General features: G+C 43.5%; 1 protein-coding gene across 4 annotated transcripts in view; it reads left to right on the plus strand.

The window, feature by feature from the left end:
• Positions 1 to 16,079, plus strand: part of CRACR2A (calcium release activated channel regulator 2A) — a 133,395-nt gene that overhangs the window by 92,311 nt on the left and 25,005 nt on the right. For all 4 annotated transcript variants that reach the window (XM_033118555.1, XM_033118556.1, XM_033118557.1 and 1 more), the window contains 3 exons: positions 3,621 to 3,692; positions 13,484 to 13,529; positions 15,583 to 15,689. In XM_033118555.1, the coding sequence (XP_032974446.1) occupies positions 3,621 to 3,692; positions 13,484 to 13,529; positions 15,583 to 15,689 (225 nt within the window). The remainder of the gene's footprint in view (positions 1 to 3,620; positions 3,693 to 13,483; positions 13,530 to 15,582; positions 15,690 to 16,079) is intronic.

Below are 16,079 nucleotides of genomic sequence, written 5' to 3' on the forward strand. Positions count from 1 at the left end.
TTAAGGATTCAGGCTCTTAAAATTCAGTCAAGTTCTAAAAGTAATAAACATCTGAAGGCAGAAGCATTAGAACAGCACATGGGAACGAGCACCCAGTGTGTCGCATCAAATCACCGCATGAGGATTAAAATCTCTCTGAAGTCTTATTAACCAAGCCACAGACACAGTCTCTGGAGGTTGGGAATTGAAGAAGAGGGCAGAAGGATTATGAGGAAGCGATACATGAACCTTCACAACTTGTTTTGGACAAACCTGCAATGTCCTGTGCAGCCAGAAAGTGTGCTGGATCCCAGGAGAACCTATCCTGTTCAGGAAGGCTAGGCGAGAAGGGCAGTGAGAGCCTCAGCTTGTTCTCTGTAGAGCAGAATCCCAGACCTATGGCACTGATGGGACCTTAATGCTCTAATCCACCTCTTCATTTCATGAATGAAGAAACTGAGGCTCAGAGAGGTATAGTGACCAACCCAAAGCAACACAGCTAATTAGTGCCAGAAAACAGGGACAGAGCCTCGTTCTTCTCCCAACAATGTCTTTCTGCCTGGTGCTGCCCCGGAGCAGCTGGGAGAGGAAAAGGTGAGGTTTGGAGATAAACAGATTCAGTCATTTATCAGGTAGACTTCTGAATGGGTGAAATTAATGTTCTTCTTCTCTGAAGATGCTCAAGGAATGAGAACTAGATTTTAGAAGAAGATAAAGAAGGAACAATCAAGCAGGGGAGGTAATATACAGATGAAGGTTAGCTGAAAAGCACTACATCTCTGTTTCTTTTGTTAATTAACTTTTGTTTTGGGTAGATAGTTTATGACAAGGCACAAAATCCAAACGGCACAAAAGGATATACACTCAGGGATACACACTCAGTCACCCAGGGGCCACCAGTCATGGTTTCTTGTGGATCCTTCCAGAGTATTCTATGAATATACAAGTTCACGCACATGCACACACACGCACCATTTTCATTTGTGAATCGGTAGCACACTGTTCTGCATTTGCCTGTATTTTTCACTTGACAGTGTATTTTGGAGTGTGCTCCATATCGCATCCATCTCCTAAACACAAAGCCAGCAGCAGTTCCCTAAGGGCAGCCACGAACCTCTCACCAACCACTGGTATGAAAAATGGCTGAGTTCTTTGTTTTTCAGTTCACACGTTACCCAGATAACAAACTTTTAAAATGTCTAGGATAGAAGGACTTTAAAGGTCATTTAGTCAACTAGCCAAGTATCATTTTTTTTTTTTAGAAATGCTTTTCTTTTTGTTAACACAAAAATATGAATATGTCTCTCTCTCTCTTTCTCTTCCCACCACCCCCCCCCCAAATGCAGTTGACCCTTGAACAATGTGGGTGTGAACTGCACGGGTTTAGCGTGTGTAAATGGATCTGAGCAGTTCAAACCTGCACTGTTCAAGGGTCCACTGTATTTTCTATCCCCATTGCTGGCGATCTGTGTAAGAGGAGGGCCAATGTAAGTTACGCAGATTTTCACCTGCACAGGGGTTTGGTGCCCCCAACTCCTGCATTGTTCAAGGGTCAACTGCATATCTACCGATCTGTCGCTCGATCTATTTATCTATCTATCATCTATCCATCTATCTCCACGTATATTTACTAGACAAGTGGACATATATTTGCATCAACATGGAATATACACACGTATGTATCAGAGTGTGTTTGTATAGCTCCAACAGGGCCAGAGAAGACCTAGACCATCTTGTTTAGGAATTGGCTCCTTAGACCCCCTCTGAGAACCCAGACCTTAGATCTCCAATGAGTGACTTTCTTTAGCAGGGGAAAAGCTGCCTGCTCCTCGCTCCATCCAGAGAGAAGCAGGACCAGGGTTGGGGGGGTGGGAGCATGAAGCCAGGCCAGGCAATCTTGGCTCCTAGGGCACAGCAGCAGCCAATAAGCACGTCTAAATCTGCTAATCAGAGCAGAATCCTAGACAGGGGTTTGGGGATGTAGTTTGGATAATGGGAAATACATTGTTTTCCCTCAAGTTGAAATTAAATATAATTGGTAATAACACGTTGGGAATTTGTAGCTCCGCAGGAGGCAGAGAAGTTTTGTTGCTTAATTAGGATTGTCTGAGGTGAACTTAGCATTTGATTCCGTCTGTTATTGTCATAAATTGACTTTATAATTATTCTATAAAGGGGAAAAGAAAAGCACCACAGATACCTCTTCAGGAATCAGGTTATTGCAAGCTTGGCATGAGTCCCAAGGACCCAGTAAGCTGGTGCTATTTTCACCAACTCAGTAATGACATCGATGGGGTGGCAGGGGGGTGACTGTCCTTGCTCAGCCCTGTATATGCACAATCCAAGTGCCCTGACAGCCTATGGAAAGCGACAAATTTATCAGGCTGTAAGATGCTCCCTACACTAAAAGCTATGCTGTGGTTTGGAAATGTGGAACTTTGGATGGACCCTTTGCATGAACCATGGCACAGAGCACAGAGGGAAGGATGGAGGCAAAATTGTGAGGTTAAGCAAGGTTTATCTTCTAATGTCACTCAATTCTGCTTTTTTTCCTTCCTTTCTTAATTGATGCTGACTACCTCTCTACTTATCCCTCCCTACCTATCTACCTCTTTCTCTTCCTTCCCTCTTTCCTTCCTTCCTTCCTTCCTTCCTTCCTTCCTTCCTTCCTTCCTTCCTCCCTCCCTCCCTCCCTCCCTCCCGCCCTCCCTCCCTGCATCCCTCCATCCCTGCCTTCCTTCTTCCCTGTCTAGCCCTCCTTTCTACCCTCTCTCACTTCTTTCTTCCGACTGCTGCTTGTTGACTCTGCCTTCATGCTGGCACTATGCTGAGGATACAGATGTGACAACCTAGACACGGCCCTGCCTCGCTGAGGTGACCTCCAGCCACCCCATGTAACTTTCAGCTTCTCTCACCCTTTCACAAAACTCCTGATATGATTGACACATTCACACTGTGATATTTGACTGACTATAATTGAAGCATTAAATCTCTGCTTTATAGCAAGAAACAAGAAATGCTAAGTGAAAGAAATGAATGACCAACAATGGAAATTCCAGATATCTGGGAATGGGTTGGATACTTTGGGGGAAAGTAAAGCAGGAAAATGATTCTTTGAGATCTGAAAACACACTAAACCAGCATCCAGGGGAAAAAAGAATACCAGTTCTGCTCTCACCCTCTAAGAGTGGGCTGGAGATGACTATTGATTTTCTGGGTAAGGCAGGACCCTTTGGACCTGGGAAAACGGTGCAGTTAATCTTTGCGTCATATTCGCAGTGGTGTGTGAAGTGGCTGTGGAACGAGCAGGTTTTAGGGATAGGGCGTCTAGATTAGGACTCTGTGTGAGCTGGGAGAGTTATCAAAACTCTTTGACTGTGTCTGGAAAATGGGGATAATTTTACCTTCCAAGTAATGTGTCTGTGACGACTGGCTGAGATCACGGCTGGGAGCACTTGCACATGGCAGGTGCTCTCCAAGGACAACCATATTCCTTTGAACCCTCTGTCCCCAGCGTGGGGCGCTGCCTGCTGTTCCAGTGAGGGCTCCTGGGAGGCCATCCTCAGCGCGGCGTCTCCTACCCTGGTAGCTCCCCTGCCTAGCGCAGTCCCTCATCACTGCTGTGTTTGCGTCCTTCTCAGGGAAGTGTACCGCGTGACAGAGAGTCTGCAGCGTGAGAAGTCGGGGCTCCTGAAGCAGCTGGATTTTCTGAGGTGGGTCAACACTGTATGTTTTCTGAGAGAGCATCCCACGTACCTCAGGTTGGGAGATCAGCCTGAGAGTCTTCCCTGCCTACATGCTGGAAAGACGTAGCTGCTGAGAGAGTGTCCTCATTCTGCTTGTCCCTATGAATTCTCCGTACAGCCTAGTACCACCCTCTCCGCGTCTGGTCCATCTACACACACGCCCACTTCCTGCTCCCGTTTATACCTCTGTGGGTAGGCTCTGCCTCATTCTTCTTGGTGTCTCTCTGAGTACCCTGCATGGCACTTGCTCAAGTAGGAAGGGAACTGAATTTATTGAGCATCTACTCTATGCCAGCTACAGTATCCCTTTCATCTTCAACAAAACTTAGGAAAGTAGGGCAGGTGGTAATACAACAGGTAACTGATGAGGAAGTTGATATTCCCCCTTCCCCTCTGGTAACCACTAAACTATTGTCTGTGTCTGTGAGTTCTTGTTTCTCATTTGTTTGTCTTGTTCTTTTGTTGTTTTTGGTTTATACACCACATATCAGTGAAATCATATGGTTCTCTGCTTTTTCTGTCTGACTTATTTCGCTTAGCATTATACTCTCAAGATCCATCCGTGTTGTCACAAATGCTCCTATATCATCTTTTCTTACCGCCGAATAGTATTCCATTGTGTATATATACCACAACTTCTTTATCCATTCATCTATTGAAGGACATTTTGGTTGTTTCCATGTCTTGGCCACCGTAAACAAAGCTACAATGAACATTGGAGCACACATGTCTTTATGGATAAATTTTTTCAAAATTTTTGAGTAGATACCCAGGAGAGGGATTGCTGGGTCATATGGTAATTCTATCCGTAATTTTTTGAGAAACCTCCACACTGCCTTCCATAACGGCTGCACCAGTCTGCATTCCCACCTACAGTGTATGAGGGTTCCTTTTTCTCCACAGCCTCTCCAACACTTGTTACTATTTGTCTTGTTGATGATAGACATTCTAACTGGGGTGAGGTGATATCTCATTGTGGTTTTTATTTGCATTTCTCTGATGATTAGTGATGTTGAGCAATTTTTCATATGTCTATTTGCCATTTGTATGTCCTCTTTGGAGAAATGTCTCTTCAGGCTGTCCGCCCATTTTTCAATAGGATTGTTTGGTTTTTTGGTGTTTAGTTTCATGAGTTCCTTGAATCTTTTGGATATTAGCCCCTTATCAGAGGCACTGTTTGCAAAAATCTTTTCCCATTCAGTTGTTTGCCTCTTTATTTTGTCGATGGTTTCTTTTGCTGTGCAGAAGCTTTTAAGTTTCATATCGTCCCATTCGTTTATTTTAGCTTTTACTTCCATTGCCTTTGGAGTCAAATTCATAAAATGCTCTTTGAACCCAAGGTCCATAAGTTTAGTACCTATGTTTTCTTCTATGCAGTTTATTGTGTCAGGTCTTATGCTTAAGTCTTTGATCCATTTTGAATTAATTTTGGTGACAGATACATGGTGACAGATAGCAGTCCAGTTTCATTCTTTTGTATGTGGCTATCCAATTCTCCCAGCACTTTTGAAGAGGCTGACTTTTCTCCATTGTATGTTTTTTGCTTCTTTGTCAAAAATTATCTGTCCATATTTATGTGGGTTTATTTCTGGATTCTCAATTCTATTCCATTGGTCTATGTGTCTGTTTTTCTGCCAATACCATGCTATTTTGATTATTGTAGCCTTGTAGTACAAGCTAAAGTCAGGGAGTGTGATACTTTTTTCAGTGTTGATCTTTTTTCTTAAGATTGCTTTGGCTATTCGGGGTCTTTTGTTGTTCCAAACAAATCTGACGATTTTTTGTTCTATTTCTTTAAAAAATGCCATTGGGATTTTGATGGGGATTGCATTAAATCTGTATATTGCTTTGGGTAATATGGCCATTTTAACTATGCTGATTCTTCCAATCCATGAGCACAGAATGTCTTTCCATTTCTTTGTGTCTTCTTCAATTTCTTTTAAAAATGTCTTATAGTTTTCAGCATATAGGTCCTTTACATCCTTGGCTAAGTTTATTCCTAGGTATTTTATTCTTTTTGCTGCAATTGCAAAAGGAATTGTTTTTTGTGTATTTTTTTCCTGAGATTTCATTGTTAGTATATAGGAATGCAATGGACTTTTGTATGTTGATTTAGTAGCCGGCAACTTTACTGTTTTCGTTGATTGTTTCTAATAGCTTTTTGGTGGAGTCTTTAGGGTTTTCTATATATAGCATCATGTTATCTGCAAAGAGTGACAATTTAACTTCTTCATTCCCAATTTGGATGCCTTTTATTTCTTCCTCTTGCCTGATTGCTCTGGCAAGGACTTCCAACACTATGTTGAAAAGCAGAGGTGATAGGTGACAGCCCTGTCGTGTTCCTGAACGTAGAACAAAGGGCTTCAGTTTTTCACCATTAATTATGAGATTAGCTGAGGGCTTGCCATATATGACCTTTATGTTAAGGTATTTTCTTTCTATACCTATTTTATTAAGTGTTTTAATCATAAATGGATGTTGTATCTTGTCAAATGCTTTTTCTGCATCAGTTGATATAATCATATGATTTTTGTCCTTTATTTTGTTTATGTGATGAATCACATTAATGGATTTGCGGATGTTGAACCATCCTTGTGCTCCAGGGATGAACCCCACTTGGTCATGATGAATAATCTTTTTAATGCATTGTTGTATTCAATTTGCTAGAATTTTGTTTAGAATTTTGCATCTGTACTCATCAGAGATATTGGTCTGTAGTTTTCTTTTTTTGTGTTGTCCTTACCAGGCTTTGGTATCAGGGTGATGTTGGCCTCATAAAATGAGTTGGGGAGTACTGTCTCTTCTTCAATTTTTTGGAAGAGTTTGAGTAGGACAGGTATTAGATCCTCTTTGAAGGTTTGGTAGAATTCACTAGTGAAGCCATCTGGTCCCGGACTTTTGCTTTTGGGAAGGTTTTGGATGACTGATTCAATTTCGTTACTGGTGATCGGTCTGTTTAGATTTTCCAGTTCTTCATGGTTCAGCCTAGGAAGGCTATATGTTTCTAAGAACTTGTCCATTTCTTCTAGGTTATTGAATTTGGTGGCATATAGTCCTTCATAGTATTTTTGGATGATGCTTTGTATTTCTGTCGCATCCGTGATAACGTCCCCTTTTTCATTTCTGATTTTGTTAATTAGTGTCTTCTCTCTTTTTATCTTAGTGAGTTTAGCAATTTTGTTAATCTTTTCAAAGAACCAGCTCTTTGTCACGTTTATTTTTTCTATTGTCTTTTTGTTCTATATTTCATTTAGTTCTGCTCTGATTTTTGTTATTTCCTTTCTTCTGCTGACCTTGGGTTTCATTTGTTCTTCTTTTTCTAGTTCTTTAAGGTGTAACATGAGGTTATTTATTTGAGATTTTTCTTGTTTCTTGAGATAGGCCTGTAATGATATAAATCTTCCTCTTAACACTGCCTTCGCTGCATCCCAAAAATTTTGGTAGGATGTATTTTCATTGTCATTTGTTTCTATGTATCTTTTGATCTCTCCTCTAATTTCTTCTTTGACACAGTCGTTCTTTAAAAGTATGTTGTTTAGTCTCCATGTATTCGTGTTTTTTCTTGCTTTCTTTTTGCAGTTGATATCTAGTTTCAAAGCCTTGAGATCAGAGAATATGCTTGGTATGATTTCAATCTTCTTTTATTTGCTGAGGCTGATTTTATGTCCCAATATATGGTCTACACTTGAGAATGTTCCATGTACACTAGAAAAAAATGTATAGTCTGATGTTTTAGGATGAAGTGCTCTATATATGTCAATTATGTCCATTTCATCTAATGTGTCATTTAGGGCTTTTATTTTGTTATTTATTTTCTGTTTGGATGATCTATCCATAGCTGTCAGTGATGTTTTTAGGTCCCCTAGTATAATTGTGTTTTGGTCAATTTCTCCCTTTAGTTCTGTTACTAGTTGCTTGGTATATTTCGGTGCTCCCTGATTGGGGGCATAAATATTGATGGTTGTTATGTCTTTTTGTTGTATAGTCCCCTTTACCATTATGAAATGTCCTTCTTTGTCTCTCGTTACCTTTTTCACAGTGAAGTCTGTTTCATCTGATATCATTATGGCTACACCTGATTTTCTCTGGATACCATTTGCTTGGAGTGTCAATTTCCACCCTTTCACTTTGAGTCTATGCTTGTCCTTGTAGCTGAGATGTGTCTCTTGGAGACAGCATATGGTTGGGTTTAGTTTTTTGATCCAATCTGCTACTCTGTGCCTTTTTATTGGTGAATTCAGTCCATTTACATTTAGGGTGATTATTGCTATGTGAGGATTTCCTGTCATTCTATCTTTAGTTTTCTGGTAAGGCTGTGTCTCCATTGTTTCTTTGCCTTTTTGTTGTCTATTATTTCTGTGTGGTGATATTCTATGATTTTTCCCTCTGTTTCTTCTTTTATTACAGTATATATTTCAGTTCTGGATTTTTTTTTTTGAGTGGTTACCCTTAGTTTATGTAAAAGAAAGTTTGATATTTAGAGTATTCCATTTTCTTCAGCATGCCTACTTTCTCCATTCCCATATTCCGGTTCAGGCCTTTATTCTCCCCTTTTTATGTTTTGGTTGCCACACATTGTCCCTGTGGATGGTGGTCAAATAGCCACCTTTAGTATTTCTTGTAGTGCAGTTTGTGTATTAGAAAATTCCCTCCACTTCTGTATGTCTGGAAAGGTCTTTATTCCTCCTTCATATCTAAAGGATATCTTTGCTGGATATATTATTCTTGGCTCATAACTTCTCTCTTTCGATAGTTTGAATATTTGGTTCCCCTCCCTCCTGGCTTGTAGAGTTTCTGCTGAAAAATCTGATGATAATCTAATGGGCTTTCCTTTGTAGGTTACCGTCTTCTTTTCCCTGGCTGCCTTGAGGATTCTTTCTTTGTCGTTGATTTTAGACAGCTTCAATACAATGTGCCTTGGAGAAGGCCTGTTGGGATAGAGGTAATTGGGTGTTCTGTTTGCCTCTTGGATTCGAAGATCCAGTTCTGTCCACAAGTTTGGGAAGTTCTCACTGACAATTTGTTTGAATATATTCTCTGTTCCCTTCTCCTTTTCTTCTCCTTCTGGTATGCCCATTATTCTTATATTGCTTTTTCTGATGGAGTCAGAAAGTTCTTGTAGAGTTCTTTCATTTCTTTTAAGTTTCAAGTCTCTTTCTTCTTCCATCCGTGTCATTTCCAGGTTTCTATCTTCGATGTCACTGATTCCTTCCTCCGTCTGGTCCACTCTACTACCTAAGCTGGCTATTTCATTCTTAATTTCTTCTATTGAGTTCTTAATCTACAGAAATTCTATTTGGTTCTTTTTTAAAATTTCAATGTCTTTCATAAAATGTTCATGTTGTTCTTTGATTGTGTTTCTGAGTTCATTAAACTGCCTTTCTGTGTTTTCTTGTATCTTGTTGACTTTTTTCAGAACTGCAATCTTGAATTCTCTGTCATTTAAGTCACATATTTCCATATCTTTAAGTTCCTTTTCTGGAAACTTTTCACTTTCTTTCTGAGCTTTCTTGTTACCTTGGTTATTCATGGCAATTACTATTTATTATTTCTCTTCCTAGACCTCTATAGAAGTGGCTTCTGCAACAGGTTCATAGGAAGAGGTCTTTCTTTTGTTTTCCAGTACTTGTTGGTAGAATGTTTTATTTTCTCTCCGACTGCAGCCTTTTTTTTCTCTCTCACACTGTAGTGCTATGTTTTCTCTGCACTATTCCAGCTTCTCACACAATGGGGGTATTCCCTGGGAGACGGGCTTCTCCTCTGTTAATAGTTCACATGGGTCACAGGGCACAGTGTCCATGTGGGTATGCGGAGAGCTTTTGAAGTTCCAAAGTTCTTCCTGTACTAGATTCAGAGCCCATATGTTTCAGCAGTTCTGTTTATTGCAGGGATCTGCCCAGATAGGTGGGTCCAGGGGCGGGGTGAGTTGTGAGAGGTGTCCCAGAGCAATGGCAGTGACCACCACCACAGCCAGTCCTGCTTCCACAGCTCCCTCCCCTTTGCTGGAACTAGTTGGGCTGCGAATCTGTGTCTGTAGTCCACAGTTCTCAGAATAGCAAATATTCTGTTCTTTTGATCTGACACTGCTACTGTTCCGCTTCTAGCACCGGGCTGGTGGGGGCGGGGCGAGCTCTGGGAGGGTAGGGAGGGGGCGGCTAGTCTCAGTGCCTAAGGCTTCCATTCTCTGTGGCATTGAGGGCTTAAACCACCGTTTTCAGCCTTCTTCCCTCAGTACCTTCTCCGAGGTCTCTGCCGTGAGCGTTGGGTTCAGCCGTGTTATATGCTGTCCCCTCAGGCCTGTGGGCCACAAACGGAGCCCTAGCAGTCCCAGTTCTTCCCTCTCCCGCAGCTGCAGTAGTTCCAGGATGCAGCGAGCTCGGAGCACTGAGCTAGGTCTGCGTCCTGTTCCCGCGCTTGCGCGGCTCCGTCTCCGCACTTCTCCCTTCCCTCCTCCCCCTCTTGCACAATTTGCCCACCTTTAGGTGAATTCAGTAGTGAGACTCTTCGTTTTGCCTGTCTGCTGTGCAGGGAGTCCTTTGTGGAGTTATAGTTGTTCAATTTGTTGTAAATTCCAGGGGAGATTTACAGAGGCTCACCTCACACCACCATTTTGATGATGTCTCTCAGGAGTTTTAATTAAGGTTTGCACATTGTTCTTTTTAGAACTATCGCACACTTAGTAGACTACAGTATAAAGTAAACGTGACTTTTATATGCACTGGAAAACCAAAAGTTTCCTGTGACTTGCTTTATTGCGGCAGTCTAGCACGGAACCTGCAGTATCTCTGTGGTATGCCTGAAAATGGGTCAGAAACAGCACTAAGAAAGGAGTTTCCTCAGCTTTCTAAAACTCACTGTAAATTCAAAGCCCATAGGTCTGGAATGTGTCCAAAACACAAAAAAATACCCCCAAACCTACGTGTGGAAAGATGGTGTTTTCAGTTTTGCCTCTGAGGCGTCTAAGCGACTGTACCTGCTGCCTGCCAAACACCTCCTGGGAAATGGTGATGAAACACAAGGATTTGGGCTTCTGATTTATAAAGTGCAAGTGATTTTGAATCAGGCATATTACAAAGTTGTTGTTTTTTTTTAAATTTATTAAGGTGACAATTGTTAGTAAAATTACATAGATTTCAGGTGTACAATTCTGTATTACATCATCTATAAATTCCCTTGTGTGGTCACCACCCAGAATCAGTTCCCCTTCCATCACCATATATTTGAACAAAGTTGTTTTTTCTTTTTTAAAAAAAAATGTTATAGCAAGGTGAGGTCTGATATCCACAGTGCTACCAAATTGAAAAGTGCTTTTCAGATTTACTGCACTCAACACATGATTCAAACAGGCCACCTTAAAGGCCAGGGAGATGGAAGGGGTTGTTAGGTGGTCAAGGTCTCATCCATTTGAGAGGTCTTGATTCTTAGGAAGTCTTCCTGAAAGGAAGAGAAAATGATGTCCAAGGACAAGTGTTTGTTAGTTTTCCCCTTTTTTCTACTGTACTTATAAAACAGAAAAGGGCAGATTACACATGAATGAGCAGGGCAGAATGACAAGGCAGTACTATAGAAATACTTACTGGGTCTTTTCAATGGAAATTAGCATTTGTACAGAGCCACATGCCTGGAGCCTTTCTGTGTTACTGCATGGTTCCCAAGGGTAAGCTCTGCCTGCTGGAGAAAGCAGAAAGCAGAGATGCAGACATGGAGGGGAAGGCCCCACGGCAGATTTTTCCTCCACAGTGAAGTCACCAGGTAGTGGGGAAACTGGAAGGGAGGAGAGAGAGAAAGTTGGGGGTGGAGTGGGGTACAGAGAATAGTGGGAATGTGGAGGGGGGTGGTAGTAGAATGGGGACAATGGCCTGCATGGGACAGGGTGGGGGGGGCCGCTCTCGTAAGGCAAATGGGGCAAATGGGAGCAATTTCAGGGCACTCAGTCAGGAACATGGAGCTTGCAGCTGGATCGGGTTCAAGACCCAGCACTGCTCCGCTTAACCAGTTGGAGTCTTAGTCTTCTCGTGCCCACCTCACAGGCTTCTTCTGAGAATTAGATGATAGATGTTAGAGGCAGTCACACAGGGCAATGATGTGAACGAAAGCTGGCACATTTAAGGACTCGAGCATTTCTTTAAATCCTGAAGCTTCTGCATGGAGATGGCTACACAAAGCAGGAATGAGCACAACAAACTCCCCAATAAAGATGTGTCTTCCCAGGGCTCCCCAAGTCCTCACCCAGGTTGCAAGGCTGCTAACGTCACTGCCCACACAGAGAAGGGTCCTTCTGGCATGAGAAGCTCCCTTTGCCATTCTCAGGGCTTATAAAATACCCTCCATGTCCCCATCTTGTTCTGATGGCCCTGGCTGTGTGCCTGTCAGCCCACCAGACGCACATATGGGTACGTAACAACCTGACACGTCCCTGGTGTTTTCTGCAAGACCAGGGAACTGCAGTCGTTATCCAGCCTGTCTGAGATCTGCCTGCCGTGCGCCACACGCTTGACGGAGTGCCTGCCCATGGTCAGTGCCAGCTCACGGCCACATGGCAATGATGAGGGTTAGACTCCTGCTGTATGCTCCTTTGGAGAGACCTGCAGATGTAATATAATCTTTCTTATCTAATATCTCTTGTCCTCCCTTCCCATCCAGCTACTTCCCATTTCTTTCATCATTTTCCATAAAACTTTCAAAATGTTTACACTTAGATTCACTGTCTCCATTTCCTTTTCTCACATTCTCAATCCCCCACTCAGGCTTTTTCTACCACTATTCCACTGAAAGTGACACCAATGACCAACATGTTGCTTAAAGTACCAGTCAGTTCTCAGGGCCCCACCTTGTCCCCAGCGCTCTGTCCTTAGCATACCACCTATAGGGCTCCTTTGAAAACATGAGTCAGGTCAGGATACTCCTCTGCCATCCCCCTACCTGCCCACGGTTCCATCTTTGGAGTGAAAATCAGAGTTCTTACAATGGCCCAGAGGCCATGAAAGGCAGGTCCCCGCTCCTCCCGCCATGTTTTCTCTGACCTTGTCTCCTAACTGCTCTCCCTCTGAGCACCCTGCTGCCCTCCTTTCTATTCCTCACGCACAGCAAGCCAACCAAGGCTTGGCCTTGCCTTTCCTCTGCCTGCCCTACTCTTCCCCAGATACCTGCAGAGCTCCCCTCCCCTCCTCCAAGTCTCTGCTCAGATGCTGCCTTCTCAGTGACATCCTCCCTGACCACCCTATTGAAATATCACTCCACCCTCTGGCACACTTTATTTCACTTTCCCACTTTATTTTTCTCAATAGCACTTATGCCTGTGCTAAAATACAAATTCCCTGAGCGCAGGAACGTTTTCTCTTGTTCCTTGGTGTAACCTTCACAGCTAGACCAGCGCCTGGCGTGTAGTGGAGGCCCAGGAGACACGTGCTGAATGAGTGCATGCATGAGTGATGGCACAGAGAACGTGCACAAAGGCCCAACAGTCTGTTCAGGCGCAGCCAGCTCCTGCTCCTGGTCCTGCTCTGGGGGCAGCCCCCCCTGTAATAGCATAGACCAGTACATGATCCTGAAGGGCCGTGTCACAAAGCCATTCTGTATATCCCCCTGCCTCTGAGCTGATTTACATGCAACTATGCTCTGCCATTAACCACAGTCCCTAAGGAAAGAGGTTCCACATGTCCCTGGGCCTTGCACACATCTGACTGGCAAACTGACTGGTACTGGATCTGTCGACTGCAAACTCCAGGTTTGAATCGACTCCCCTTTTCCATCCTCAGGGAAAGGAACAAGCACCTTCGGGATGAACGGGACATATGTTTTCAGGTAAGTGGCCGATGCCCCCTTCCCCTGGGGGAAGGCAAGGACTGTCGGCCAGTGGCAGCCAGAACCCGAGCTGGGACTGGCCAGAGATGTACTGAGGCGTGGGGTCTGGCTGCTGCTTCCTGGGTGAGCGGGACCAGGTATAAGCTTTTGTGAAAATAATAAAAATGCAGGGTGGCCTCCTGAAAAACAGTGTGTGGATTTTCTATGAAGTCACATACTTTCCTCTCGACGTAATGAGACAGAAATATTTAGAAGCCTCCCACATTTCTTGGGTGCAGAAGCGGTAGTTCTACCCATGAGATGGCACAGTTGAAATGTCATCATCACTTTTATACCAAAATGCTCACATTTGTTTTCATTAAAATTTTGATCTCTTGTTGAAGATTTTGCATTTTTACACTGTCGTAGAGCAAAGTCAAAATGCGTGTTTCACAACTTGCATAGTTGATTTTATGTCAATTTCTTATACCCTATGGGGACCCCTGCTCCTCTATACCTGAGCACCACTCTTACATACTTTCCCAAATAGCACAAAATTCTGTATTTATTTGAAGATCTTCACTTTGGGCTGCGTTAAACAAAACCTAGGATTCCACGCTCCCCTATCATCTTCCCCTTTAGACAGCAGCTGTTGGATGCTCTGAAGGGAAGAAAAAAATGGGGACAGGACTGACTGATGTGAGTTTTTAATACTCAGAATTATCACACCATGAATTTCATGTGTGTCCTTGGGCAAGTCATTTGTCTCCTTGGACCATTGTCTCCTTGGACCATGACTGCAACTATCCCATGAGGAAAGGGAATCCCTATCTTTTTTTCCATATTGTAAGGATTTTTCAGAGTAACTCTTGGAAAGAGGCGGTCTTGCACTGGACCCTTAGCTGAACAGTGGTCTAAATGCAGTCAGCAAAAGGCAGCTAGTTTACCTTGAATTAGGTACGCCCTGGTTTATAATTGTAAATCCCTGAGGGACCGTGTTCCACCACTATTTCTTTTCTGTCTGACTGGCAGCCAACATCTTTGCTGCCCACCTGTGTACACTATTAGAGCAAGGCTTCAGCCTACACGTGTTTGTTTGATGATGATAATGGCTGTAACTATTTTGGAAGTAACACTGAGTTTGCTTTACAACCTCCCGCCAAATGTCACCCTAATCCCTTGCACTTGCTTCCCCTTACCTGCCAAACTCATTTTGCTTTGAAAAGGGGATGGAACTCCACGAGTTCTTAAGGACTCTTGTGGGGACTAGAAGAAAGAGGGATAAAAGCATGTTCATGCTGAATAATAATGAAAGATTAATTTAGACTCATTATAGCCATCCCTTCAGGAGCTCTGGGAGCCCTGCCACCCCTCCTTCTCTCATTAAGGATCACTGGGAATCATGGGGATGGCTGGTTAATGAGAGATTCTTCCTGTGATCTAACTCCCCCCGCCCCATCTCCTGGAAGACGCCTGTCAGGCAGCATTGGCAAAGCACTTTGTAAACCCCTACTCCACGCAGGCACTCCATTATAGACGTGTGAGTGATTTATCTACACGCAGCCTCTGTCCACAAAAGGTCTGAAATACCCTGTGCTGGCTTGGTAGCTATGGATGGGCCCTGGGTTCATTGATCCAATGGGCTGGTCCCTTTCTCACATCCGGAGCTTTGAGAATAAAGAGGAACTGGAGCCACACTTGAGCGTGTGATTGAAAGATGCACAGTCTTCTCTGTCCACAAATATTTTTCCTATGCATCCTGCATTTATCTCCTTTTACTGTCCTCTCACAAATTATCAGTAGTCCTGTGAAGGATAATCTGGTGGACCTCAGGTTCTAAACTGTGTATCGGTTCATTTGATTAGATTATTATACAGGAAGTGGAGGAGTTCTGATGAGAGATGATGGCAAAAAGCAAGAGAGCTGAGTTCTGGCAGGGAGACCCAAACATCGCTTGCTGACTTCCGAGTTTTGTTTAGAGCCTGACCTATGAGGTGGGAAAGTTGAGCCCTTTCTGTTCAAATGTTGGGATTAACCAGCAGGCTGAATCTGAGGGCCTTTTGTGTTTCTACAGAAAGATAAGGCAGCCAAGGCAAACACAGCTGCTCCCAAGGCAAGCTGGAAACAGAGATCTGGCTCTGTGATAGGCAAATATATGGACAGCAGAGGGATTCTTAGAAGGTAAGTCATCATCTATTTGTTCACCGTTATCTGTGTGTTGGTCTTACACTCACCGGGAGCAGGTCCTGAGCGCGTGCTTGAGTACAGACCGGTCCTGGTGGGGAAGCTTGGGGTTAGCTGCGCTCACTCTCCTGGAATCTTAGAGGGCATATCTCTTCCTTTTCTGACATCCATGTGGGAGGAGACCGTGCAGAGCAAGCTCCTAGGACAGGCCATTGTCTTCTGGGCCCCCATCCCCCAGTATGTGCCTGCAGGGAGACACTGCAGAGGTGCGGTACCTCAGCAGTGGAGAGGAAGAACAGGAGAGGTCAGGGCAGAGCAATGGAGGGTGTGGCGGGACATGCGCCCTTTTCTGTTCAGCAGAATGGATGCCCTTGGTTTTTCAGGGAC

This window comes from Rhinolophus ferrumequinum, chromosome 10, assembly GCF_004115265.2.
Source record: "Rhinolophus ferrumequinum isolate MPI-CBG mRhiFer1 chromosome 10, mRhiFer1_v1.p, whole genome shotgun sequence".
NCBI lineage: Eukaryota > Metazoa > Chordata > Mammalia > Chiroptera > Rhinolophidae > Rhinolophus > Rhinolophus ferrumequinum.